At 42.3% G+C, this 26,970-nt stretch overlaps 1 protein-coding gene and 1 long non-coding RNA gene across 4 annotated transcripts in view; one reads left to right on the top strand and one right to left on the bottom strand.

Annotated features, from left to right (window-relative positions):
* The window catches only part of LOC120916346 (hemicentin-1-like), a 55,698-nt gene that overhangs the window by 11,573 nt on the left and 17,155 nt on the right, over positions 1-26,970 (bottom strand). For 2 of the 3 annotated variants that reach the window (XM_040327258.1, XM_040327261.1), the window contains 4 exons: positions 25,675-25,953; positions 24,542-24,820; positions 23,359-23,471; positions 20,652-21,273 (listed from right to left, as the gene is read on the bottom strand). In XM_040327258.1, coding sequence (XP_040183192.1) covers positions 23,395-23,471; positions 24,542-24,820; positions 25,675-25,953 — 635 coding nt within the window. In that variant the 3' untranslated portion in view covers positions 20,652-21,273; positions 23,359-23,394. Of the gene's footprint in view, positions 1-20,651; positions 21,274-23,358; positions 23,472-24,541; positions 24,821-25,674; positions 25,954-26,970 lie in introns of those variants that run through there. The other variant, XM_040327260.1, reaches the window with a different exon arrangement.
* The window catches only part of LOC120916349, a 65,449-nt gene that overhangs the window by 23,078 nt on the left and 15,401 nt on the right, over positions 1-26,970 (top strand). The window lies entirely within an intron of this gene.

The following is a 26,970-nucleotide window of genomic DNA, read 5'->3' as shown; positions in this document are numbered from 1 at the left end:
GTTTCCACTGTATATAGTGCAGTCCATATAGTGTACATATACTGCAGTTCAGAGTATATAGTGCAGTCAGTGTAGTTTGTATATATAATACAGAGCAGGGCATATAATATAGTGTATTGAAGTGGTTAAGGTGAACCTAATGACAGAATTAATAAAACAATACGGCATGGGGTCCCCTCCAAAATCCATACGAGGCTATTTGGGTCTGGCATAGATTTTAAGGGGAACTCCACGCCAACATTTAAAAAAAAATTGGCATGGGTCCCCCCCCCAAAATCCACCCCAGACCCTTATCTTAGCTAGCAGCCTGGTAAGCCAGGAAAGGGGGGGGGAGAAGCGATCGCCCCCCCCCCCCTCCTAAACCATACTAGGCTTCTTGCCCTCAACATGGGAAGGGTGCTCTGGGGTCCCCCCCAAAGTACCATGTCCCCATGTTGATGGGGACAAGACCTCATCCCCACAACCCTGGCCCGGTGTTTGCGGGGGTCTGCGGGTGGATGGCTTATCGGAATCGTTAAGCCCCCCTTTAACAAGGGGGCCCCCAGATCCCGCCCCCTATGTGAATGTTGTACATTTTACTCCTACCCATTCACCAAAAAAAAAAGTGTCAAAAAGTAAAAACCACAATACACCGTTTTTGACAATTCCTTTTTCATAAAAAAAAAAAAAGTGTCCCACGATGTCCATCCTTCAATCGCGCCGCCCGATGGACCCGAAAAATAGAAAAAACCCTCCACGTCAGTGGGAGGCGTTCCGCCGACTACTGTCTTTTGGCTGTGACGGCTGTTGTATAGGCAAGGGCAGGGCCAACCGGTGACGTAACCGAGTGACCCGGCCCCTTCTAACGTCGTGTGCCTTCAGGGGGGGGAGGGGGGTGGTGTTATCTGTTTACATCAGCAGGTCCCCCCGCTCTTGCCTATATAACAGCTGTCACAGCAAAAAGACAGAAGTCGCCGGGAGGCCTCCCATGGAGGCGGAGTATTCTCGTTTTTTGGGTGAATGGGTAGGGGTACAATGTACCCGATAACTATTCACATGGGGGGGAGCAAGATCTGGGGCCCCCTGGTCAAACGGGGCTTCAAGATTCCAATAAGCACCCCACCCGCAGACCCCCACAACCACTGGGCCAGGGTTGTGGGGACGAGGCACTTGTCCCCATCAACACAAGGACAAGGTGCTTTGGGGGTATCCCAAAGCACCCTCCCCATGTTGAGGCCATGTGGCCTGGTCTTTAGGAGGGGAAAGGGGGTCTTGTATGTATTTTGGGGGGAAACCACACGCCAGTTTTATTTTACATTTTGGCATGTTCGTGTCCCATAGACTTTAATAGGGTTCGTATGTTTGGCCCATCCCTAATAGGCAATAATGGAAGGAACGGGTGTCTAGTGTATGTATGTATGTATGTATGTATGTATGTATGTATGCAAGGCTAACCTTATACTTCAGGAATCAAGAATGGGAGGGAAAAGACAGAAATGGCTACAGAACGTGTTCTTACCCTTATTTAGAACATGTTGCTGTGCAAGATTGAACAGCAAATGAACATCAAGTTTTTTATACTAAACAAATCTGTGACAAACTGCTAATAACAACATCACTGTGCCTGAGCACCAACCCTGTTCACCAGCCCTGATTCCCTGCAATTTATACCTCTTCCTGAAGATCAAGTCGGTGCCCATTTTTTGTCTGTATGTTGGCAGGTGCAGTTAGTTTACCTGCCACTAGGTGGCTGTGTTCCCATTATAGTATGGTAAGGGAAAGTTGTAATTGGGTGTTAGGTTCCCTTGTAGAAAAGTCTCTCCTCAGTGATGTGATATGGATGTAGTTGGTGCCCATATATATGCCAAATGTGAGAGAGGCCTAGAGTAGTTGGAGCTAAACACCCCAGAGCTTACTATTAAAGGGGTTGTAAAGGTACAATTTTTTTTCCTATATAGCTTCCTTTACCTTAGTGCAGTCCTCCTTCACTTACCTCATCCTTCCATTTTGCTTTTAAATGTCCTTATTTCTTCTGAGAAATCCTCACTTCCTGTTCTTCTGTCTGTAACTCCACACAGTAATGCAAGGCTTTCTCCCTGGTGTGGAGTGTCGGGCTTGCCCCCTACCTTGGACTACGGGAGAGTCCAAGGTAGAGGGGGCAAGGGGCCAAGTCTACGTTGCAGATAAATGAGCTGTGTGTTAGTGGGCGTCCTGACTCTCCAGTAGTCCAAGGGAGGGGGCGAGCACGACACTCCACACCAGGGAGAAAGCCTTGCATTACTGTGTGGAGTTACAGACAGAAGAACAGGAAGTGAGGGGTTCAGGAAATAAGGACATTTGAAAGCAAAATGGAAGGATGAGGTAAGTGAAGGAGGACTGCATTAAGGTAAAGGAAGCTATTATGGGGGAAAAAAATGTACCTTTACAGCCCCTTTAACCACTTCAGCCCCGGAAGAATTTACCCCCTTCCTGACCAGAGCACTTTTTGCGATTTGGCACTGCGTCGCTTTAACTGACAATTGCACGGTCGTGCGACGTTGCACCAGAACAAAATTGGCGTCTTTTTCCCACAAATAGAGCTTTCTTTTGGTGGTATTTGATCACCTCTGCGGTTTCTATTTTTTGCGCTATAAACAAAAATAGAGCGACAATTTTGGGGGGGAAAAAACAATATAAAAACTTTTTGCTATAATAAATATCCCCAAAAAATATATAAAAACAATTTGATATTTTTTCCTCAGTTTAGGCCGATGCATGTTCTTCTACATATTTTTGGTTAAAAAAATGGCTATAAGCGTTTATTGATCGGTTTGCGCAAAAGTTATAGCGTCAAAATAGGGGATAGTTTTATGGCATTTTTATTATAATTTTTTTTTTATTATTAGCTGCGATCTGCAATTTTTTATTTATGTGACATTATGGCGGACACATCGGACACTTTTGACACTATTTTGGGACCATTGTCATTTATACAGCTATCAGTGCTATAAAAAATGCACTGATTACTGTGTTAATAGCACTGGCAGGGAAGGGGTTAACCACTAGGGGGGCGAGCAAGGGGTTAAGTGTTTCCTAGGGCGTGATTCTAACATTTTGGGGATGGGCTACAAGTGACACAACATTGATCACTCCTCCCAATCACAGGGAGCAGTAGATCAGTGTCCTGTCACTAGGCAGAACAGGGAAATGCCTTGTTTACATAGGCATCTCCCCGCTCTGCCTCTCCGTGACCCGATCGCAGGACGCCGGCAGACATTGTGTCTGCAGGTTCCACAGGCACGGTGACGAGCATGCGGCAGGGGCAAATTCAAAGCAACGTACAGGTACGTTGCTTTGAGCAGCCGTGTCTTTCTGATGACGGTATATCTACAGGAGCCGGTCGGCAAGCGGTTAAAGAAGCAAATGACAATCAGTATTGAGTTTACTGGAGTTTACAGCATTGCAAAATTAATTCCTATTGGCTACTATGGAATATTCCACTTTGCGCCTTGCTAAGGCTGGTGAAACTCCATAGACCACTTACCATAGATTATTACTTGGAAAGTCAGAGTGGCCTGCTGTTCCCCAACCGCAGCGATGGTGGCGGTGTAACTCCCGTTGTCTTTTTTTGTAGATTTTGCAAGAAGCAGCGACCCATTTTCAAGAAAGGACAGCCTGTCGGCATAGCTTGCGGACACTACAGGCTTAATGTTGGTCCATTGGGCCTGTACCACACCATTTATCGTCCACGTGACTGTTAAAGGCGGGGTAGTATACGAGATGTTCAGGCTAATATTATTCCCAGTTAGCACATTAAGGGTGGAGTTGCTGTTGGCGGTCACTGCTGCCCCTTCTCTGCCTGTTGGAAGAAAAAAAATTGTCACCATTGCCAACTGCCAATATATAGATGATTGTTGTCACATGGGCCCAGAAACTGCCGGGACAAGGCTCGATGGCACCCAAAGTGAAGATGCCAAAGTGTGCCTTCCCAAAACTGAGGTGCCAACCCTACGGTACCCACCTTTTGGTCAATGGACATCCGTACAATATGGAGGAGGTATCACCAAACGGTTAAACCAATGTGATTTAAGCCTGCCATGTACACATTTAATTCAAGCCAAGGTCAGCGCCACCTGGCTCAGCAAATGTTGACTGAAGAAATGACACTTGGCTACAATGTTGTGTAGTGAGTGTACAGCTTGTATAACAGTGTAAATTTGCTGTCTCCTCAAAATAACTCAACACACAGCCATTAATGTATAACCCACTGGCAACAAAAGTGAGTACACCCCTAAGTGAAAATGCCCAAATTGGGTCCAATTAGCCATTTTCCCTCCAGAGTGACATGTGACTTGTTAGTGTTACAAAGTCTCAGGTGTGAATGGGGAGCAGGCATGGGCGTCCGCTCCATAGGGCAAGGGGGGTCAATTGCCCCCCCACCTGGAAGTCAGAGTGGACTGCACTTTTCAGGCTCCACATGGATGCAATCCACACACACACCATATCTTATTAAAAACTATTATTTTTAATAATGTGGAATACTTTCTATGTAGAACCTGAAAAGTCCCAGTATATTGAAAAAATTTCAGCGGACGCCCATGGGAGCAGCTGTGTTCAACATGGCACCTCATGGCAAAGAACTCTCTGAGGATCTGAAAAAAAGAATTGTTGCTCTACATAAAGATGGCCTATGGGCTATAAGAAGATTGCCAAGACCCTGAAACTGAGCTGCAGCACGGTGGCCAAGACCATACAGCGGTATAACAGGACAGGTTCCACTCAGAACAGGCCTCTCTATGGTCGACCGAAGAGGTTGAGTGCACGTGCTCAGCGTCATATCCAGAGGTTGTCTTTGGGAAATAGATGTATGAGTGCTGCCAGCAGTGCTGTAGGGATTGAAGGGGTGGGGGGTCAGCCTGTCAGTGCTCAGACCATACTGGGCACACTGCATCAAATTGGTCTGCATGGCTGTCGTCCCAGAAGGAAGTTTCTTCTAAAGATGATACACAAAAAAGCCCGCAAACCGTTTGCTGAAGACAAGCAGACTAAGGACATGGATTACTGGAATCGTGTCCTGTGGTCTGAGGCCAACTTTAACGGTTGGCTTGCAGATGCACTTTAACATTTTAAAGATTTAAAATCCTAAATGGAATGAACATATATATATATATATATATATATATATATATATATATATATATATATATATATATATATATATATATATATATATATATATATATATATATATACATATACATACATGTTCTAAAAATAAAAATGTAATTAAAAAAAAAAAAGTGTAAAATTTAAAAACACTGCGCTTGGGGTGCAGGTGAGCTTCTGCTGTCGTTGTAATGCAAAAATGTGCGGGCTATTGCAAGCCCTGTCATTGCCCATGCACCGAAATAGATTAAAAAAAATGCGCAACTTTATATTTTTTTTGCAATGCAGAATAAAATGTGCCATGCGCGCAACTGGGTTTCATTTTGACTCTTGTCAAGAGGACCCCAAAAAGAACCCAGAGGTACATTTATGGGTCTGTCTAGAGGTATTCAAAGAGGATTCACTTTATTGGGCAGCTATGGCTATTATTACGCCATTGCACCAGGACAAAACAAGAGGGTGAATCTCTCTATCTATAGACTCCCCAAATACCAAATCAATCGTCTGCAAGTCGTTCAAAATACGGCCGCTCGACTAGTGACTGGGAAAAAAACATGGGAATCAATCTCACCTTCACTGAGATCCCTTCATTGGTTGCCAGTAAAAGACAGAATCACTTTCAAGGCACTCTGCCTAATACATAAGTGTATTCAAGGCAACTCCCCCCAATATCTATGCGAAAAAATAAAAGCCCATAACCCCAATCGCATTCTGCGATCCACCAATCAAATCCTACTCCAGATACCCAAAGCCAGATACAAGTCCAAAGGAGATCGAAGATTTGCAGTCCAGGCTTTACTTACACTTTAGGTTGAGGAATATGAAGGCTTCCATTGCTGATCAACTTCTGAATTAAAGGTCCAAAGACTTAAACAGCTGAAAGTGACTTACTAATACTGGACCTTTTGGGGCTCCTTGTTTTCTGGGGTTCCGGGCAGCTTTATTATTCTTTGTTGGCCCCTAAACTTCTTTCGGTAGCCAGAAGGAACGTTGTCACTGGTTCGGAAGTATTGTTATAATTTATAGATTACTATATGTAGGGTATGTAGATAGTAAAGGACACTCACCGTATTGTATGAGGAGGAGAAGGGTGGCAGTCAGGATGGCATAGCCCATGGTGGTGAAGGTCGGAGTGGTGGATGATTGGGGGCTCAGAGACGGATCACTCCTGGGTGACCTTGCAGGTAAAAATATCAGGTGTATTTCCTGTAATTGTTGAAGAGGTAGAAGGAAGGAGAAGAGTTCAGGGGAGGGGCGAGAATAATGTTGCTGGTATGGAATCGTTTTAAATATTTTGTAATATGCAGCCTTGTTAAAATATCTGCTGATCCTACTATGTCTCCTAGTTGTGCTCCTGCATTGCATGAACCCATGGAGACAACTAAAAGTGGCCAGCTGGACACGCATTGCACGGGCATGGTCACTTTAAGGTTGTCCAGAGCAATGACGCGCAATCAATGCTGAAGCACGAATATGTAGCCCGGAAGGGGCTTCAAAGAGGCTGGAGGAGATCAGCAGCACTGAGATGGGGGAAAAAGAGGATGCAAAAAGGCAATTAGTGTCTTAAAGTATTCATACCCCTTGAAATGTTCCACATTTTGTCATGTTACAACCAGACGTACATTTATTTTATTGGGATTTTATGTGATGGACCAACACAAAGTGGCACATAATTGTGAAGCTTAGAAGACGCAGGACACCCCGGGTGCAGTGCTGTTTTTTTTTTTTCATGCTGAAATGAGGGGGGGGGGGGGGGGGGCATGAGAAAACGGCACATAGAAATACATTCAACCAAGATTTTATATATATATATATATATATATATATATATATATTTATATATATATATATATATATATATATATATATATATATATATATATATATATATATATATATATATATATATATATTTTTTTTTTTTATTATTATTTATTTATTTTATTGCAATTGTGCTTTAATAGTAGACAAGCTTCGTCAGGCCGGCGCAAAAGGCAGAACAAAATGCCATTGTCAATGCACAATATCTCTTGATAATTAAAAAGAAAGTTATTCAGGAATGAAAATATATTTAGGGTTAAAAGTGTGTAGTTTGTAAATGGCCAATATACTAAGGAGAGAAATCACGTGGTTAATAGTAGACAAACTGAAGCATTAAAGTCCTTTGTCCGGCCGACAGAAAGGGGGACATTAACCACTTGCTTACTGGGCACATATACCCCCCTCCTGCCCAGGTGAAATTTCAGCTTCCGGCACTGCGTCGCTTTAACTGACAATTGCGCGGTCGTGCAACGTGGCCCCCAAACAAAATTGACGTCCTTTTTTCCCCACAAATAGAGCTTTCTTTTGGTGGTATTTGATCACCTCTGCGGTTTTTATTTTATGTGCTATAAACAAAAAAGAACGACAATTTTGAAAAAAAAATACAATATTTTTTACGTGTTGCTATAATAAATATCCCAATTTTTTTTTTTTTTAAAACATTTTTTTCAGTCTAGGCTGATACGTATTCTTCTACATATTTTTGGTAAAAAAAAAAGATTAGAAAAATTAGAGCGCCTACAAAATAGGGGACAGAATTATTATTATTTATTATTATTTCTTTACTAGTAATGGCGGTGATCTGTGATTTTTATTGGGACGGCGACATTATGGCGGACACATCGGACACTTTTGACACATTTTTGGCACCATTCACATTTATACTGCGATCAGTGCTATAAATATGCACTAATTACAGTATAAATGTGACTGGCATTGAAGGGGTTAACACTAGGGGGTGAGGAAGAGGTTAAATGTATTCCCTATATAGTGTTCTAACTGTGGGGGAAGAGGGGTGACTGGGGGGGGTGACCGATCTGTGTCCCTATGTACAAGAGACACAGATCGGTCTCCTCTCTCCCTGACAGGACGCTGTCTGTGAGAGCCGGCAATGAGAAATTATCTCATATTTTTACATATGAGATCATCTCTCATTGGCCGTACAGATCGCCTACTGAACGGCCACTCCGATTGGCCATTCACGGTGATCTGTGATTGGCTGTGTCCAAGGGACACGGCCAGCGTAGAGTTTGCACGCTCGGGAGCGCGCGCGGGGAACGAGCAAAGGGGCGGACGTCAATTGATGTCCACTTGGATTTTTAGGTCTGCGCTGTAGCCGTCATTCGGCTATAGCGCGGGCCTCAAGTGGTTAAATGTTATTTTAATTGCATGTTATCTCTTGATTTAAAAAGTTATTTCCAAGAATGTAAAAATATTTATTTTGTAGATGGCCAATGTACACAAAAGTGGTATCACGAGGGCGAAACCGGTATGGGAGGAATTAGTTTCAAGGAAGTGTTTAATATTTATAGAGTTCAAAAAGTGTTAAAAAAAAAAATGGGGAACTTCTGCGGCCCGGAACAACCACCTATAACCCAGTTATCTTTCTGGTCTATGCAGGCCGGAGGGGAAGCGTGAATTTAGAATGGTGTAGTCCCAGCCAAAACCTGTTTTTTTTCCTCAGTGTTGGATAGAATGAAGAAGTGTAAGAACCGTTATCAGATTGTTACTACAAAGGCAACACATACCGAAATTAAAATGCTTTACTTTTAATAGAATGGGGAAGACTAGAACCCCTGTCCAATTATTTCTGTCTGTCCCTATGGCAGATGTTTTCCTCCTTTCCTGTCCAGTTGTAGGCAGGTGCAGGTTTCCCCTCCATCCTGTAGGTGGCACTGTGCCATTATTACACATGGAGAAGTCTGTTTGGGAAATGGTCTACCTAGGGCAGGGATCTCAAATTGGTGGCCCTTCAGCTGTTGCAAAACTTCACGTCCCATGAGGCATTGCAAGGCTGACAGTTACAAGCATGACTCCCACAGGCAGAGGCATGATGGGACTTGTAGTTTTGCAACACCTGGAGGGCCGCCAGTTTGAGACCCCTGATCTAGGGGGCTCCCTTAGCATCTCAGAGGAATCAGCTGTGTGATTTTTGAGATGCTGCAACCTCACTAGATCTCTGGTGGCCATCTTGGTGTAGGACCTTTTTAGAATAAGGTACCGGCATCATTCGGGCGAACCTGGAGCGAGTGGTAAGTCACAGACAGAGACCCCACTGGTTTCATAACAGGAAGTAAGGGAAACTGTTTGTTTTTTAACATTTTTTTGTACACTAAATAGAAAATGTAAAAAGCCCAGTGGTTCTTAACCACTTAACCCCGGACCATATTGCTGCCCAAAGACCAGAGCACTTTTTGCGATTCGGGACTGCGCCGCTTTAACTGACAATTGCGCGGTCGTGCGACCCAAACAAAATTGGCGTCCTTTTTTTCCCACAAATAGAGCTTTCTTTTGGTGGTATTTGATCACCTCTGCGGTTTTTATTTTTTGCGCTATAAACAAAAATAGAGCGACAATTTTGAAAAAAATAATATTTTTAACTTTTTGCTGTAATAAATATCCCCCAAAAATATATAAAAAACATTTTTTTTCCTCAGTTTAGGACGATACATTTTCTCCTACATATTTTTCGTAAAAAAAATCGCAATAAGCGTTTATTGATTGGTTTGCGCAAAAGTTATAGCGTTTACAAAATAGGGGGTATTTTTATGGCATTTTTATTAATATCTTTTTTTTACTAGTAATGGCGGCGATCAGCGATTTTTTTTCGGTACTGCGACATTATGGCGGACACTTCGGACACTTTTGACACATTTTTGGGACCATTGGCATTTTTATAACGATCAGTGCTATAAAAATGCATTGGATTACTATAAAAATGCCACTGGCAGTGAAGGGGTTAACACTAGGGGGCGGGGAAGGGGTTAAGTATGTCCCTGTGTGTTATCTTACTGTGTGGGGGGGGTGGCCTCACTAGGGGAAACACTGATCTTCTGTACATACATTGTATGAACAGAAGATCAGCATTTCCCCTGCTGACAGGACAGAGAGCTGTGTGTTTACACACACAGCTCCAGGTCCCCGCTCTGTAACGAGCAATCGCGGGTGCCCGGCGGCGATCGAGCCCCCTGGGCACACGCACGGGAGTCGGGGGCGAGCGGGGGGCGCGCGCGCGCGCGCGCCCCTAGTGGCCGCTCGAAGGGCGGACGTATAGCTACGGGCTCTCGCCCAGGAGAGCCGACCTGCCGCCGTATAATGACGGTGGCTGGTCGGCTAGTAGTTAAAGTGTATGTAAACTCCAACAATGAATGTCTCTTATTTGTTTTTTTTGGTCTGGTAACTATACCATTGAAAGCATTTTATTATATTTGACCAAAAAAGCAAGAAATCTTGTGAGCTGGTAACATCCCGTGCTCTCCACTTCTAAACTGTTATCTGTAATCATTGTTCCCTGCTATCACCGTGGACTGCAAAACACCTCCCCTGGTTATGGAACAGAGAGGGGGTGGAGGTATATAGTCACATACCAAAATTCTAGAGTGAGCAGGGGAAAGATTCCTTCCTGATCCCCTGAGAAGCAATCAGATATTCCCTGGATCAGCCTTATCTATAAATGTCAGTACTCATATATATTATGTACATTTAGAAAATAATCCAGGCCTTTTTTTAAAACAATCTACTGAGCTGGCCAAAACCACGTCTGGAGGGAGTCTATTCCACATTTTCACAGCTCTTACTGTGAAGAAACCTTTCCGTATTTGGTGATAAAATCTCTTTTCCTCCAGACATGGGGTGCCCCCTTGTCCTCTGTAATGACCTTAAAGTGAATAACTCAACACAAGTTCACTATATGGACCCCTTATATAATTTTACATGTTGATCATCGCCCCCCTTATTCGCCTCTTCTCAAGAGAGAATAGATTCAGTTCCTCTAATCTTTCCTCATAGCTGAGCTCCTCCATGCCTCTTATCAGTTTGGTTGCCCTTCTCTGCACTTTCTCCAGTTCCCCGATATCCTGTTTTGAGAACTGGGGCCCAAAACTGAACTGCATATTCCAGATGAGGTCTTACTAATCATTTGTACAGGGGGGGGCAAAACTATATCTCTCTCTCTCTGGAGTCCATACCTCTCTTAATACAAGAAAGGACTTTGCTCACTTTGGAAACCGCCGCTTGCCATTGCATGTTATTATTAAGCTAATGATCTACCAAAACCCCCAGATCCTTCTCCACTACGGATCCCCCCATTTGTACTCCCCCTAGTATGTATGATGCATATTCTTAGCCCCCAAGTGCATTACTTTACATTTATCAACATTAAACCTCATCTGCCACATAGTCGCCCAATTAGACAGAGCATTGAGGTCGGCTTGTAAGTTGAAGACATCCTGTAAGGACGTTGTTCTACTCCATAGCTCGGTGTCATCTGCAAAGACAGAAATAGTACTTTTAATCCCAGACCCAATATTGTTTATAAAGATATTAAAAGGTAAGGGTCCCAACACTGAACCTTGGGGTACACCGCTGATAACCTCAGACCATTCAGAGTAATGCCGTGTACACACGATCGGTCAAACCGATGAGAATGGTCTGATGGACCGTTTTCATTGGACCAAACCGATCATGTGTGGGCCCCATCGGTTATTTATCCATAGGTTAAAAAAAGCCATCTTGTTTTAAATTTAACCGATGGATACCTAACCGATAGAAAAAAAACGATCGTCTGTAGCACGTCCATCGGTTAAAAATCCACGCATGCTCAGAATCAAGTCGACGCATGCTTGGAAGCATTGAACTTCATTTTTTTCAGCACGTCGTTCTGTTTTACGTCACCGCGTTCTGACACGATCGGTTATTTAACCGATGGTGTGTAGGCACGACTGACCATCAGTCAGCATTATCGGTTAACCTATGAAAACGGTCCATCAGACCATTCTCATCGGATGGACTGATCGTGTGTACAGGGCATAAGAATCATTAACCACTACTCTCTGAATTCTGTCTTTTAGCCAGTTTTCTATCCATTTACAAATTCATTTTCAAATTCACATTCAAATTTGGATAATTCCTTTCATCATAACTTATTTCATATTCAATGAAATTTATACCCACTGTGATTTTAGAAACTCTGATACATCTGAATCTCGAATAACAAAAATGTAATCTGTATTTTAATTTGGAACTAAACAAATCCCACATATCTATTGTCTCTATATCTATTTCTGTCTCAATCATCTCTATCTCCTCTGTCTTCTGTCTCTATGATCTCAATCGCCCATATCGCCTCCATCTCTATCTCCTCTGTCATCTGTCCCTGTCATCTGTCTCTGTCATCTCTATCTCCTCTGTCATCTGTCTCTATGATCTCAATCGCCCATATCGCCTCCATCTCTATCGGCTGTCTCTATCATTTTGACTTTCTGTTGTCTCTTACCTCCATCTATCTCTGTCCCCATCTCTGTTATCTCTACGTCTGTCTCTATATACCAAGTGTTGGTGGTATAATGAGATTCTTGGGTAAAGGCTAACTCCAGACTGGTATATTGAATGGTTGCAAGATTTCCCTTTTTGCAAAATGTTTTTTGAGAAAATTGCAGCTTATGCAAATTGGAATTGAAATGCAAACGTTTATTAATTTCTAAACTACCAAATAGTTTGCTAAAATGGATATAACCTATGTAAATGCTCCACAAAGCGGCCTTTTCATTTTTGTATTTTATTTATTTTATTTTTTTAATTTTTAAAATTTTACTGAATGTATAACTGGAATTTCCGGGAGTAGCGGGAGATGTCACACATTCTCAATCATCACATTGTGACTCTTAACTTTCCTCTCCCGCACAGTCACCCTTTATTCATTTAGACAACTCTGGTTCTGATTTACAAAGAGCAAAACATATTTTATTTATTTACATAGACAAAAAATTACAGAAAGGGGAAAACATTTTATTACATATTTTTCTTGTCCATCAGTCACCATCTTCAAGGATCAGTCCGATGCAGACAAAATCTATTGCTGATTTATATCCTCTCGCATACTCCAGAAGCGCTAATCTTCCATTTCTTTTCCAGTTCCTTCCCAGACATGCAATCTCACTCTTCTTTCAGAAATGATAATTGTATCATCATGTTTAAAGTATACTTGATGACAAAACTTTTTTTTTATTTTTGGTGTGGATAGAACCGGTAAGGGTTTTAAACTGCCTGTTATTGCAGTCCTTGCGACCTTAAAGTGGATGTCACAATGTAGAGTATAAGATTTCCTATCATCTGGGGGGGCGCATGCGCGGCACGATGCTGATCGGACTCGCCTGAGCCGCGCTCCACGAGACCTGGGCCTTCTAGGCGGATTTCCCAGGGCAATTTAGCACTTTCGGTGGCGATTTCACCCAGCACCCCTGTGGGAACATTCAGTGTATGCCATTCGCTAGGAAGAAGCGGAATCGGAGCTCCGGGCACACCCTGACGAACTTTCTCCTTACCATAGAGCAGAGGCACAAGAAGGCGTCCCAAGATGGCGCCGACCAGCACATGTGGACACAGGCCTGCATGGACAGTCACTCATCTAAGACCGTTCCTACACAGCTCCACAACAGTGAGTACAACCCCCCTTTATCTAAGGCGGACCTGGATGATAGCTTGACAGCTATATTTAATAAATTGGTGGATAAAATTGAGCATGAAGTGCACAAATCCACGGCGGCTCTGTCCCAGGAGATTGCCAGTATTGGCAACCGCACGGATCTCCTTGAAACAAAGCACGATGAGCTCTCCCTGGCTCACAACGATCTTAGAAAAGATTTTGAAAACCTAGCCGACAACTTTGCCTTCATGCAGGCACAGGTTGAGGACCTTGACAACCGAAATCGCCACCATAATATTAGGCTGAGGGGGGTCCCTGAGACTGTCACAGACCTGATGCCTGCAGTATCAAAGTTCTTTCAAGGCCTCTTACCAGACAAGCCCCCCTCTGCATTTATATGTGACAGGATCCACAGAGCGCTACGTCCCAAACCCCCCCCTGATGGTCCACCCAGGGACATAGTGATGTGCATGAGGGACTTTCTAATAAAAGAAGATATAATGCGCGCATCCAGAAATTCCCCTAATCTAAACATGGATGGCAAAAGAATCCAAATATATCCGGATATATCCCCTGCAACCCTGGATAGGAGGCGCAGGATGAAAGAAGTTACCACTGTATTACAAGCTGCTAGGATCAGGTACCGCTGGGGATTCCCCTTTAAGCCAACGATCCCACACAATGGCTCAACGTACACGGTCTACAATGTTATCGAGGGAAAAGAACTCCTGGTGAAACTGGGCTTATTAACCCAAGATCCTCTTATTCGTCCCCCTGCTACACCCAGACCGTCCCCAATTTGGTCAACCCCATCCACCAGACGCAGCCAAAGAGACCAAAGAAGACTAATCCAATCTTTCCAGAACTGACCCCTTTTGATTCTGTGTGGTCTCCCCGGCCCAAAATCATTGTCTCTTCCTGGTTTATACTCCCCTCTTCAGAGAGGGACTCTAACACGGGACACTTCAACAACCCACTTCTCAGATGCTCACCCTGGACCCATTCTTTTGGACTGCTGCTGAATACTTGCTAGCTGAGGCCTCACAGTGTTAGGTCAACATATTCACTACGAGTCCATGGTCAAACATCAGTGTCCCATTACCAGCTAACGTGAGCTTACAAGATCCTTGAAGCTCCCTCAGACTATACCTCTGCCCCAACCCTGTTTGACTCTGCATTATACGCCCTGGTGCAAATTTTCCGCTTCATAACACAAAGCATTTGGGTGGAACTCCCACCCTAAGAACATTTTTTTTTCTTACTTTTTTTCCTTACTAATTTTTTCCTTTTTTTCAAGATGCCTGGAACATCCGTCGTCGCTAGATTGACCCCACCTCCACAGCTGATCTCGACTGCTGCTCCGTTCTAGGATGGGGCATCACCCGAGCGGTTTGTGGTCTAGGGACATTCATGTCCCACTTCTTACAACTCGTTGTTGTAAAATGTTTGACAGGCCTTTTCCTGTCCACAAAATATGTTCTGTAATTTTGATAATTCTGTGGTTTATATTGTGGACCAATAGGGCCCTCTTTTTTGTTTGGATAAGCTCATCCAGTGACAGTTACTTAATTACTTCCTTTACGCTGGTTTATTGCACATACATTGTACTTTTTGCGATTTCATTGCTCTACATAGATTATGTATACCTGACTCATCCACACTCTATGGCTTTGCCCAGGTCTATGCTGATTGTTTTTACAACTGTATTTTTGTATTATCACATGAACCAAGGCGTGTGGTTTTGCATCCTGATAATAAGATTTAGTATGTTGATAGTCCCCCTATTGTTTACCCATGGGTCTTAGAATAGTTTCCCACAATACACAGGGATTTAACTCACCTCATAAGCGTAAAAAAGCATTCCAACACTACAAGAGAATTGGAGCGGACATTATATTACTCCAAGAGACACACTTTGCCACAGCTAACCACCCCACCTTTTTTAATAGAACATATAGTCAGCACCACTACACCACCTTCTCTAACAAAACCCGTGGGGTTGCAATTTTTATACGTAACTCAGTCATTTTTGATATACAACATATTTTTAAAGACCCAGATAGCCGCTTTATAAATCTAAAGGGTACTGTAAATAACAAAGGGATCACTATCGCATCTATATACGCCCCAAATGAATCTCAAACGACTTTCTTTTCAAAATTTTTTAATATACTGGATAGATATCCCTCCCCACATATGATCCTGGGAGGAGATTTTAACCTAACAGCTCATCCAGCCCTAGATAGAAGCAAAATCTCACCCTCCTCGAAATCTTTCCCTAAAACAATTAACAGACTTATCAATAAAAACCAACTAATAGACTCATGGAGGGCTCACAATGTAGGGATCAAAGCCTTTTCACATTACTCTCACCCACATGACTGTTATGCCAGGTTGGACTACATTTTTTGCACCCCCGTTTTGTTGGCCAACTCATCCCATGCTCATATACATCCTTGCCCATGGTCTGACCATGACATCATATCTTTCGATACATCACACATAGGCCTTTCCCCTTCAACATACAATTGGCGACTTAATGATGCCCTACTGACAGACTCAGTAAACAAGGATTCTATTGCAACCCATATAGACAACTATTTTGAAGATAACATTAATGAAGACACTCCCCCTTCCTCTATTTGGGTAGCCCATAAAGCAGTTCTTAGGGGTCATATCATTAAATTAGCAGCGGCTAAAAATAGGGAAAGACTGGCTGATATTAAATGTCTGACAAATGATTTAAATCAATTATACTATAAACTACAACATTCAACTTCACAGGAAATCACACATCAGATTCAATCCAAACGCAAAGCTCTTGATCTTATTCTGTCAGCAAACATAGAAAGGGCATTGAGGTTTTCAAAGGCCAAATTTCTGATACACAGTAACTCTCCCTCGGCAATGTTTGCCAGGAAGTTGAATCAAGATGTTAACCCCACTCATATTTACAAGTTACGTGACATTCATGGTAACCTGATCACACATCCACGTGGAGTTCTCAATATCTTCACTGACTTTTACAAGAAACTGCTGTCCGACCCACGTATAGACCCAGATACACCTGCCAACTCATGGTTGAACGACTTGAGACTCCCCTCTTTAGATCCCCATCAAACTGAATTCCTGAACAGGCCCTGTACTACAGAAGAAATCTCCCAGGTAATTAAATCCCTCAAAGTATCCACGGCCCCGGGCCCGGATGGTTTCACAACCTCCTACTATAAAAAATGTTCCCCCTTGTTAGCCCCTAATCTCATGAAACTCTTTAATTATGTCCTGGAGGGTAATCAATAGTGTTGCTCACGAATATTCGTATTGCGAATATTCGGCTCGAATATGGCATATTCGAGTATTCGCGAATATCTCGAATTTCGCGGCCAATATTCGCTATTCCGAATATTCGCATTTTTTCAATTTTATTTTTAAAACAGATCACATCCTAGTGATCTCCATCGACGTCTAAAAGCATTGCTGGTATGATTAGAGACACTGGGCCGAGTAGCTGAAGCGATCATTTTATATTGCCGAATATTCGCAATGCGAATATTCGGCAATAGGAATATTGCGCGATTATTTTCTCCGCCCTTCTTTTGCATCAGAGTTCGCCTACCATAGTTGTTAAAATTTCGCTATCATTTTCGCATCCGCATTAGCGCAATTTCGCAATATTGTTTTTTGGATAAAATGTCACGAATATTCGATTTCAGAATATTAGCGAATACTTTCTCCGCCCTTCTTTTGCATCGGAGCCAATCAGAGTTCTCCTACCACAGTTGTCGAAATTCCGCAATCAATTTCGCATTCGCATTTGCGAAATTTCGATAAAATATCACGAATATTCGATTTCAGAATGAGCCAATCAGAGTTCTCCTACCGCACGTGTCGAAATTTCGCAATTATTTTCGCATTCGCAATAGCGAAATTTCGCAAAAATTTCATTTGGATAAAATATCACGAATATTCGATTTTAGCGAATATTTCTCGAATATTCGGCTATATATTCATGATATATCGCGAAATCGAATATGGCGTATTCCGCTCAACACTAGTAATCAATTTCCTGAGGAGATGCTCTTAGCAAACCTCTCCCTGATCCCTAAACCCGATAAAGACCACACTCTCCCTCAAAATTTTCGCCCCATATCAGTATTAAATAATGATCTTAAAATATTCGGTAGAATCCTTGCAGACAGACTGGCCTCAGTTATTTCTCCCTTAATCCATCACGACCAATCAGGCTTTATACCAGGTAGGCAGATAGTGGACAACATAAGACTAGTGACTAATGTCATCCAGGATGCTAATTTGAACTCCAAACAGGCCTGCCTCTTGAGCTTGGACATACACAAAGCTTTCGATAGCGTGAGTTGGTCCTATTTGAATAAACTTCTCCCTAAATTCGGAATCACAGGCAATTTCTTACAAGGCTTTAATGCCCTTTACCATGCCCCACAGACTCGTATCAAAATCCCTGGTAACAACTCAGAATTCTTCCCCCTGGGCAGAGGAACCAGGCAGGGTTGTCCCCGTCCCCTCTCCTTTTTGCGCTCGCCATAGAGCCTCTTGCTCAGGCCATCAGGCACAACACTGACATTCGTGGGTATCCCAGTGGGGACTCGGAGTTCAAGATTAGTTTATATGCTGACGATGCACTAGTGTTCCTTACGGAACCCCTCCTCTCCATCCCAGTGCTCTTGGATACATTGAACACGTTCCACGCTATCTCAGGCCTTAAAATTAACCCTGCTAAATGTTCAGCCCTATCACTTAACTTGCCTCCTGATTTACTGACTAGATTGGGTAATAATTTCCCTTTCATTTGGTGCCCAGACTCCTTCAGATATCTGGGGGTCAATATCACCTCTTCATATACACAACTATATAAAGCTAACTATCCCCCTATTATCCCTAAATTATTGTACTACTTCCGCTCCCTTCCCATACTTGTTCCCAAAACCAGGATCGAGGGTATCCAGAGAACTATCAACAAATTTATCTGGGAAGGTAAAAAACCCAGATATAGCTACGCTCTCTTACACTGACCTCAAGCAAAGGGTGGCCTGGGTTTACCCAACCTTTGGCACTATTATCTGGCCACAAAACTCTCCCAACTGTCGCAATGGTTCTCTTCTATGCAAAATATACCATGGAAGAAGTTTGAAACTACATCTATCCTTCCATACCACCTTCAGGGCATATTATGGTCCAAAAATGTTCTCTACAGAAAGCTCTCCAAACTCAACCTTGTTGTGGCTCACCTCTTCCAATTATGGGTTAAAATAAATGACACTCACCTTCTTTCCTCCCCTATATCTCCTCTTACCTCATTCCTAGGTGACATCAGATTCAACCTGGCATATAACAGGCGGCATTTTTCATTATGGATAGATAAAAACCTACTTACATTATCCTCATTCCAATCTAAATGGGAGTTTAAAACTTTTGAGATGATACAGAGAGTCCATGGCCTCCCCTATTCAGAGATAGAAAACTACAGGCTTATAAAATCGTTTTTTGCAAACTATTTTTCAATATCCACCCTCCCCACCATGACATTATTTGAGAGGATATGCCTCTCTTCCACACGGGACAGAGGGATGATCTCTCTGATATATAGCTACCTCAATAATCTTCAATTGGAGGAGAAATCCTCCCAGATGCTACACTGGGAAGTGGACCTAGGAGTCACAATTCCCCCTGAATCTTGGTACGCTATGGCAGAAAATCTCCGAAAATGCAATAAAGCTATTTCTTTTAGAGAAACACCAATTAAAATATTCTCTAGGTGGTACTTTACACCCTCTAAACTCCATTCCTTCTATTTATCTGTCTCTCCAAACTGTTTCAGGGGCTGCTCTGAACAGGGTACTATGCTACACACATTCTGGAGCTGCCCATTCCTTGAGCAAATATGGAAAACTGCAGCAGCATGGTTTGAGGCGACTTCAGGCCACAAAATCTCCTTTTCCCCTCAAATTTGCATTCTCTATGCTGGGATTCCTGATATTCCCACCTCACAGGTTAGATTACTACACTCCCTATGTAGTTCAATACAGTGGATGGTTGCATTGAATTGGAGAACCAACAACATATCCTGGCAACAGGTGTTGGATCGGATGGAGATTCTCAAGCTCTCGGAAAGAGTTTACCATACCCTTAATGATAGCCTACAAGTATATAACTCTAAATGGTCTAGTTGGTCCTCCAGCCTTTAATGATAGCCTAGGTTGTATCCTCCTTTATTTAAACCCTCTACCCCTCGCATTTTAATTGAATCTTGGCTAAGGTTTTTTTTGAGTCATGAAAAAAAAAAAAAGTGCAATGATTTCTAAGCTATCTTTCATAGGTATTTCAATGTTATCTTACAATACTATATGTATTTGTATATCAATGAAACTACGCTGATACTTGTACTGTCCATTCGTTTATAATGTATGTATGCTTATTCACATTTATATTTACAATAAACTTTTGTAAACAAAAAAAAGATTTCCTATTATCTGTGCCCAGTCTTGCCACACAGAGTTAATCCAGCTCTGAGCAATCCTCTTTTATTGTTCAGTGAAAATTAACAGACTTACAGATAAAACCCTGTCTAAATAAAAAGTCCGTTCCTCTCTCCTTGCTTTGAGTGACAGGTTATTTACATATCTAGCTTGTTTATCTAGTTTATCATATGTTATGTTATGTTTATCATAATATGAGGTGATCCACAGATCATTGTATATTACCAGGATGTGTTATGTGGGGGAGGGTCGGATTTCTCACTTATACTGTGGATCACCTCATATATGATAAACATAACATAACATAACATAACATAACATATGATAAAGATGTCCAAGCTAGATATGTAAATAACTGTCACTCAAAGCAAGGAGAGAGGAAAGGCCTTTTTATTTAGACAGGGTTTTATCTGGAAGTCTGTTATTTTCACTGGACAATAAAAGAGGATTGCTCAGAGCTGGATTTAACTCTGTGTGGCAAGACTGGGCACAGATGATAGGAAATCTTATACTCTACATTGTGACATCAAAAAAAAAAAAACATCCACCTTAAGGAGGATCTCCCTTTCTCCAAAGGGGGATATCTCCACTCTCTCTCAATTTTCTCCAGAACAGGCATCCCTATTGGAAAAGTTCCCCTCTCCCCTTGCCATTCACACCCATCTGATTTATTGACACGCTCTTTGCTATTTAAGCCAATGGAAACTCATCACAAGGTGCAGCAATGTGAGTTGACGTGTTTTTTTTTTGTTTTGTTTTTTGCGATTCGATTCAGATTGACACCTGGCACAAACACAGATAAGTGCACATGGGCCCTAAGACTTAGTATTTTTCCACCACTTTCTGTCCTGGTGAACATGAGGAAAAATTTAAGATCCCTCAAAAGGAACCGACATTGTGGCAAAGCCTGGCGGAGGTTCATGAGACTCAGTCACACAGAGGCAGGTGGACTGAGTTGTTACAAAGATCGCTCCACTAGAATGCAGCGTAGATTAGGGGCAGATAAATGGTCTGATTGGAGGTAAAATAATCCTTTAAGGGTTGGACACAGAGGCATGTGCAGTTGGTAGCTAATAGAGGCTCAGGCAGGAAGCAGTGGTGATCAGGATAGCATTGTCAGGTAGGCGCTCCTCTTCTCTGGTTTATTCAGTGCACAAAAGATTTTCCAGAAACCTATAAATTAAGAAGAAATTGTATTCACCAAAGATATATTGTTTGGATGTGTCTATATTTCCTTTTTATTCCATCCCATAAACATACCTGTAAGATATTCAGAGTTGTTGTGTGTCTGTATGAGTGTCACAGAATGCTTGTTCCCCAGACTGACTTAAATGGTTTCCATACTGTCACAGGAAAATTAAATTGCAAGCTCCTAGGGGGTGGAGACTGATATGAATGGTCTGTGTACTGTCACAAGGAAATAAGTATGAAAGCTCCACAGGGATGGAGATTGATGTGAATGGTTTGTACTTTCACAAGGAAATGAGAATGCAAGATCCTCGGGGGTAGAGACTGATATGATTGGTCTATGTACTGTCACATGGAAATAAATATGAAAGCTCCTCCGGGATGGAGATTAATATAAATGGTTTGTACCTTCACAAGGAAATCGGAATGCAAGATCCTCAGAGGTGGAGACTATTTCCTTGTGACTGTACATAGACCATTTATATCAGTCTCCATCCCTGAGGAGCTTGCATTCTGATTTCCTTGTGAAGGTACAAACCATTCATATTAATCTCCATCCCCAAGGAGCTTTCATACTTTTTTCCTTGTGACAGTACACAGACCATTTATAAGTATGAAAGCTCCTCAGGAATGGAGATTGATATGAATGGTTTGTACTTTCTCAAGGAAATGAGAATGCAAGATCCTCGGGGGTGGAGACTGATATGAACGGTCTGTGTACTGTCACAAGGAAATGAGTATGAAGGCTCCTCAGGGATGGAGATTGATATGAATGGTTTGTGTACTTTTACAAGGAAATAAAAATGCAAGTCCCTCTGGTGTGCGGACTGATATGACTAGTCTCTTCACTATCAGAAGTAAATGAGAGCGCAAGCTCCTCAGGGTGGAGACTGATATGAATGGCCTGTGTACTGCCACAAGGAAATAAAATGTGAGATCATCAAGGGTGGAGAACAATATTAACAGTCTATGGCAGTGGTCTCCAAACTGTTGACACGTGGGCCAGATGAGGCCCTTTGCTTGCCTTTATCTGGACCTTGGGACACTATCCCTTCCAATTACACCAACAATAGGGCACTATTCTTTCTACTGACACCAACAATGGGGCACTATTCCTCCCATTGATATTAATGGGCACTATTCCTCCCACTGATACTGGTAATGGGGCAATATTCCTTCCACCGATACTTATTAGACAATATTCCTTTCACTGATACAAATGATGGGACACTTCTCCCCTGTTACTAAACATGGGGCACTAGTTCTCCCACTGGCGCCGGGACATTTTCAACTCCTAATGGCCACATTTTGGCCTCCCTAAGGTTTGAACAACAGTAACGTGGCCCTTTCTTTAGAAAGTTTGGAGACCCCTGGTCTATTGGGCTGATTTACCAAAACTTGAACGCAAAATCATGTGACACTCCGCATAGAAACAAATCGGCTTTCTTTCTTTTTTTTTTTTGTCAAAGCTTAACTGAACACGCTGAAGTTAGAAGCTGATTGGCTACCATGCACAGCTGCACTAGATTTTGCCCTCTCCAGTTTTTGTAAATCAACTCCTATGTATTAAGGGATGTGAGAATGCAAGCTTCTCTAGGGTGGACACTGAAGTGAATGGTCTATGTGCTCCATTCAATAGAATTGGTTGGTGCTGAATAAATGAATAAAATAAGGTACTAGGAAAGCAAACACAATTACCAAGATTTAAAACATTCACATTTTAATGTGTTATGAAAAATCTATTGCGCAGTGGTTATGGAATCTCTAAAACTGGAGATTTGAGATCTCGGCTGAATCCATCTGCTTCAACCATCACCAGGGCTTAGAAATCGCACCATAGGGTCTCAATATCATAGAAAATGCGGTAGGATATGTCAACCACCCTTGATCAGCTTTGTAACCATCAGAAAAAGAGGAGAACTAACAACTCGGTTGTAAGATCTTTATGTAGTCATAAAGAGGTAGTAGAGGCAGCCAAAGGGGACTCCCAACAACAAGCCTAAACCCAAAGCTGTTTTTGTTTGTGGGTGGTCTCAGCCTTTAAAGGTTGCAACACCAAGATATGCTTACCTGTCTGCCATCATAGGCTATTTCCAGGGCAAACAATCAGTGGGCAAGCAGAATTCCTCCCAGTAGAGTAATTATTACCATGCTATAGGTGCTGGTGGCACAGAGTGTGGCATCTAAATAGGGAAGAGAAAAGCATTATTCAAGTAACTTGGATGACTGAGTTTTTGCGTCATTTCGAACTATGCCAGGTTTCGGAGATGTTAGATTTGAAAAAACTACCACTTGGAGGTCTTTTTATATATTAAAAGAAAAAAAAGTCAGATCACATGTTCATTTGTTCTGTGCAGAAAATGTTATTGGGATATCTCCTGCGCTATTCAAATGTTTTTTTTTTCATTCATTTAAAACCGAAAATACCACATTTGGCCACTTGATGGCACAAAGTATCATAGGAATTTTCTACGATACTTTGTGCTACCTAGTGGCCAAATGTTGTATTGCTTTAAATTAAGGAAAATCATTCAACCACAGGAAATGGCCTAATAAAAAAAAAATTGCACAGATTTTTTTTTTTTACATGCACTATCACTGGGGCTTGGTAGTCAATTTTGTCTTTAAATGCATCTTTTAGGGTCTGCTAAGCTGCATTTTTGTATAATAAACTGCAGCCATTTTTTTTTGTTTTTTTTGTTTTGTGTAGAGTGGTAAGGGGTTAAAACCCCTAACAAGTTTTGTCTGTCTCTCTTCTGGGTGTATTTCCCTTAATTTTCTGTCCTGGTGACCATACAGGAAGTAGGGGCAAATCTCCCCAATAGGGATCCTGACAGAAGTAAATGCAATATACTAGTTGAGTTGCTCTATTAAATATTTTGGAAAAATTTGTGAAAAGCCGACAGAGTTGGACCTGGTGCAGTCTGTAATCGGTAATAGAATAGGTCAGACAAGCCCCTCCCTTTTTCTCCTATACAGGCCTGTTTGGGTAAGCTTGTGCTGAGGGGTGTGGCTGTTACTCAGCTCTGCTGGTAGAGCACCGGAGTGTGAGGGCAGGAAGCAGCATTTTCACAGAGACAAAAAGGTATTTTAAGGCCAGCAAATATTAGTCACAACGCACAACATGCCGGGGATAGAAGACTATAGTGATATAAAATAGTGTGAGTCTTGTGTCTACTGGCAGCCTCAGGTCGACACATGTAAAACTCTGACATGTCCACGGCTGATTAATCTGTGTTTTACTATTACTTACAAGAGATGGTGAGACCTAGAGACCCAGAACCCCAGTAGGCCGCGTTGGATATGTTGCAGGTATAGAGTCCATTGAACGTCCTGTTGGGTCGCGTTATCTGGAGAGTCCGATTCCCATCTAATAGACTGTAGGCATTTTTGCTGATCACAGATTGCCCATCCTTCATCCATGTCACCATTTCTGTATAGCCACTAGAGGCGCTACAGCTTAGATTTACAAAGGCCGCACCCTCATTCACCTTCTGGGGTGACTGCATCACTGTAACATTCACCACCGGGTCTGTCAGACAAGAGGGAAAATGTATTTAATTTTTAAAATGTGAATGGTTTCATTGAAGCATTTTTTTTTTATTATTATTGTACTCTATGACAATATTGGGGGAAAATTTAGCTTTTTTTTTTTTTTTTTCTCCTGTCCCTGGGACAGAAGGGCAAGAAATGAGGCAGATTGAAGATGTAAACTGACAGGGGTGCTAACCCTTCCCCCCCCCATTTTACATTTTATGAAAAACCAACATGGGGCTTTTATGGGGCTAGCTTGGCACAATGTAAGAATACATATGTAATGTCTGATTGGTCTTTGTGAAAGTCGTAAATCGTAGTAGCCCAAGCTACTACAGAAATGGCCACCATGGTCACATACCACAAAAGACTTCAAGCTCTCATTGATGTTAAAAGGGGCGATTCATGGTATTAAGAATTGGGGAATGTAAACTTTTGATCAGGGTCATTTGGGTAGTTTATGTTGTCCTTATGATTTCAAAAGAGTAAACACAGTTGATTGATTATACATGGATTCAGCCAAACACTAACCATGAGTGACAGAAAAGTTTTTGTGTTATCATTCATTTTCTCTGAAAAATTACCAAGAAATCATAAATTCGTCCAGGGTATGTAAACTTATGAGTACAATGGTATATGTGTGTGCATGTACGTGTATATATAAAATTGATAATAAATGTCTCTATTAATAAGGATGTATATGAATTTATTACAGTAATATATTTAACTTTTTTATTTATTTATTTTGAAGTGGAACTAAACACAATCCTGTTGGGGGTTACATCACACTGTTAAGAATGTGTATGTTGGAGTCACAGGGGACACAGACCAGACTTTTGTGCTACAACTTACCATAGACACGGAGCTGGAGGGACCCCGAACTCCAGTACACTGCGTTGGATACAGTGCAGCTATAGTTTCCACTGAACGTCCTGTTGGGTTGCGTTATCTGGAGAGTCTGATTCCCATCCAAAAGATTGTAAATTCTGTTGTTAGTTATAGACTGCCCATCCTTCATCCATGTCACTGTCTCATTGTAACCACTAGAGGCGCTACAGCTTAGATTTACAGCAGAGGTGTTCTCGCTCACCACCTGGGGTGACTGTTTCACTGTAACATTCCCCACCGGATCTGTAAAATAAAAGACAATGTATTCTATAAGTTGAAAAATAACATCTTCCTTGGGCCAAAAACCAACAGCCAGATATTAAAACCTCCCAGCTGTCAAGAAACAAGGGGCCAGATTCTCGTAGAACTCCGGCGGCGTAACGTATCGTGTTTACATTACACCGCCGCAAGTTTTCAGTGTAAGTGCCTGATTCACAAAACACTTACCTGTAAACTTGCGGCGGTGTATCGTAAAGACGTCCGGCGCAAGCCCGCCTAATTCAAATGGGGCGTGTACCATTTAAATTAGGCGCGCTCCCGCGCCGATAGTTCTGCGCATGCTCCGTTCGCAATTTTCCCGACGTGCTTTGCGCGAAATTACGGCGCCCCGACGTGTTTGTGAATGGCGACGTGCGTAACGTACTTACGCCGTACTTGCGCCGAAAAAAAAATTTAAATTCGAAGCGGGAACGACGGCCATACTTTAACATGGCTGGTGTAAAGTTAAGCAATGAAAAAGATTGCTTAACTTTGCGACGGGAAAAAACAACGTTAAGCACGCGAGTAGGTTCGTGGATCGCCATAAAAGCTAATTTGCATACCCGACGCTGGAAAACGGCGCAAACTCCACCCAGCGGCGGCCGAAGTATTGCAGCCTAAGATCCGAAGGCGTACGAAGCCGTACGCCTGTCGGATCTTAGCCAAAAGCCGTCGTATCTTTTTTGTGAATTACAAATAAAGATACGACGCGGCAAATTTGAAAATACGCCGGAGTATCAGTAGATACTCCGGCGTATTTCTTCTATGAATCTGGCCCAAGGACACTAGTTTGTGTAGGGTTCAGGTTCTCATGCTGTCACTCACTGAGAAACTTCCTTCTCTTGTGTTTTTAAAATATGTCCTTGTAGAGTATCTGGGGGGGTTTGTGCCTTTGGGGTTATGGCTGTGTTAGAGAGCAGCCTCAACCTGAGGATGTAGAGGATTCCACTAACAAAAACTAATCTATTTCATAAATTTCATTGTGCCCACTAAAGGCGCTGC

Source organism: Rana temporaria, chromosome 10 (assembly GCF_905171775.1).
Source record: "Rana temporaria chromosome 10, aRanTem1.1, whole genome shotgun sequence".
NCBI classification, from domain to species: Eukaryota; Metazoa; Chordata; class Amphibia; order Anura; family Ranidae; genus Rana; species Rana temporaria.
Note: the sequence above shows the minus strand (reverse complement) of the source record. Positions and strands in the feature narration are given on the sequence as shown.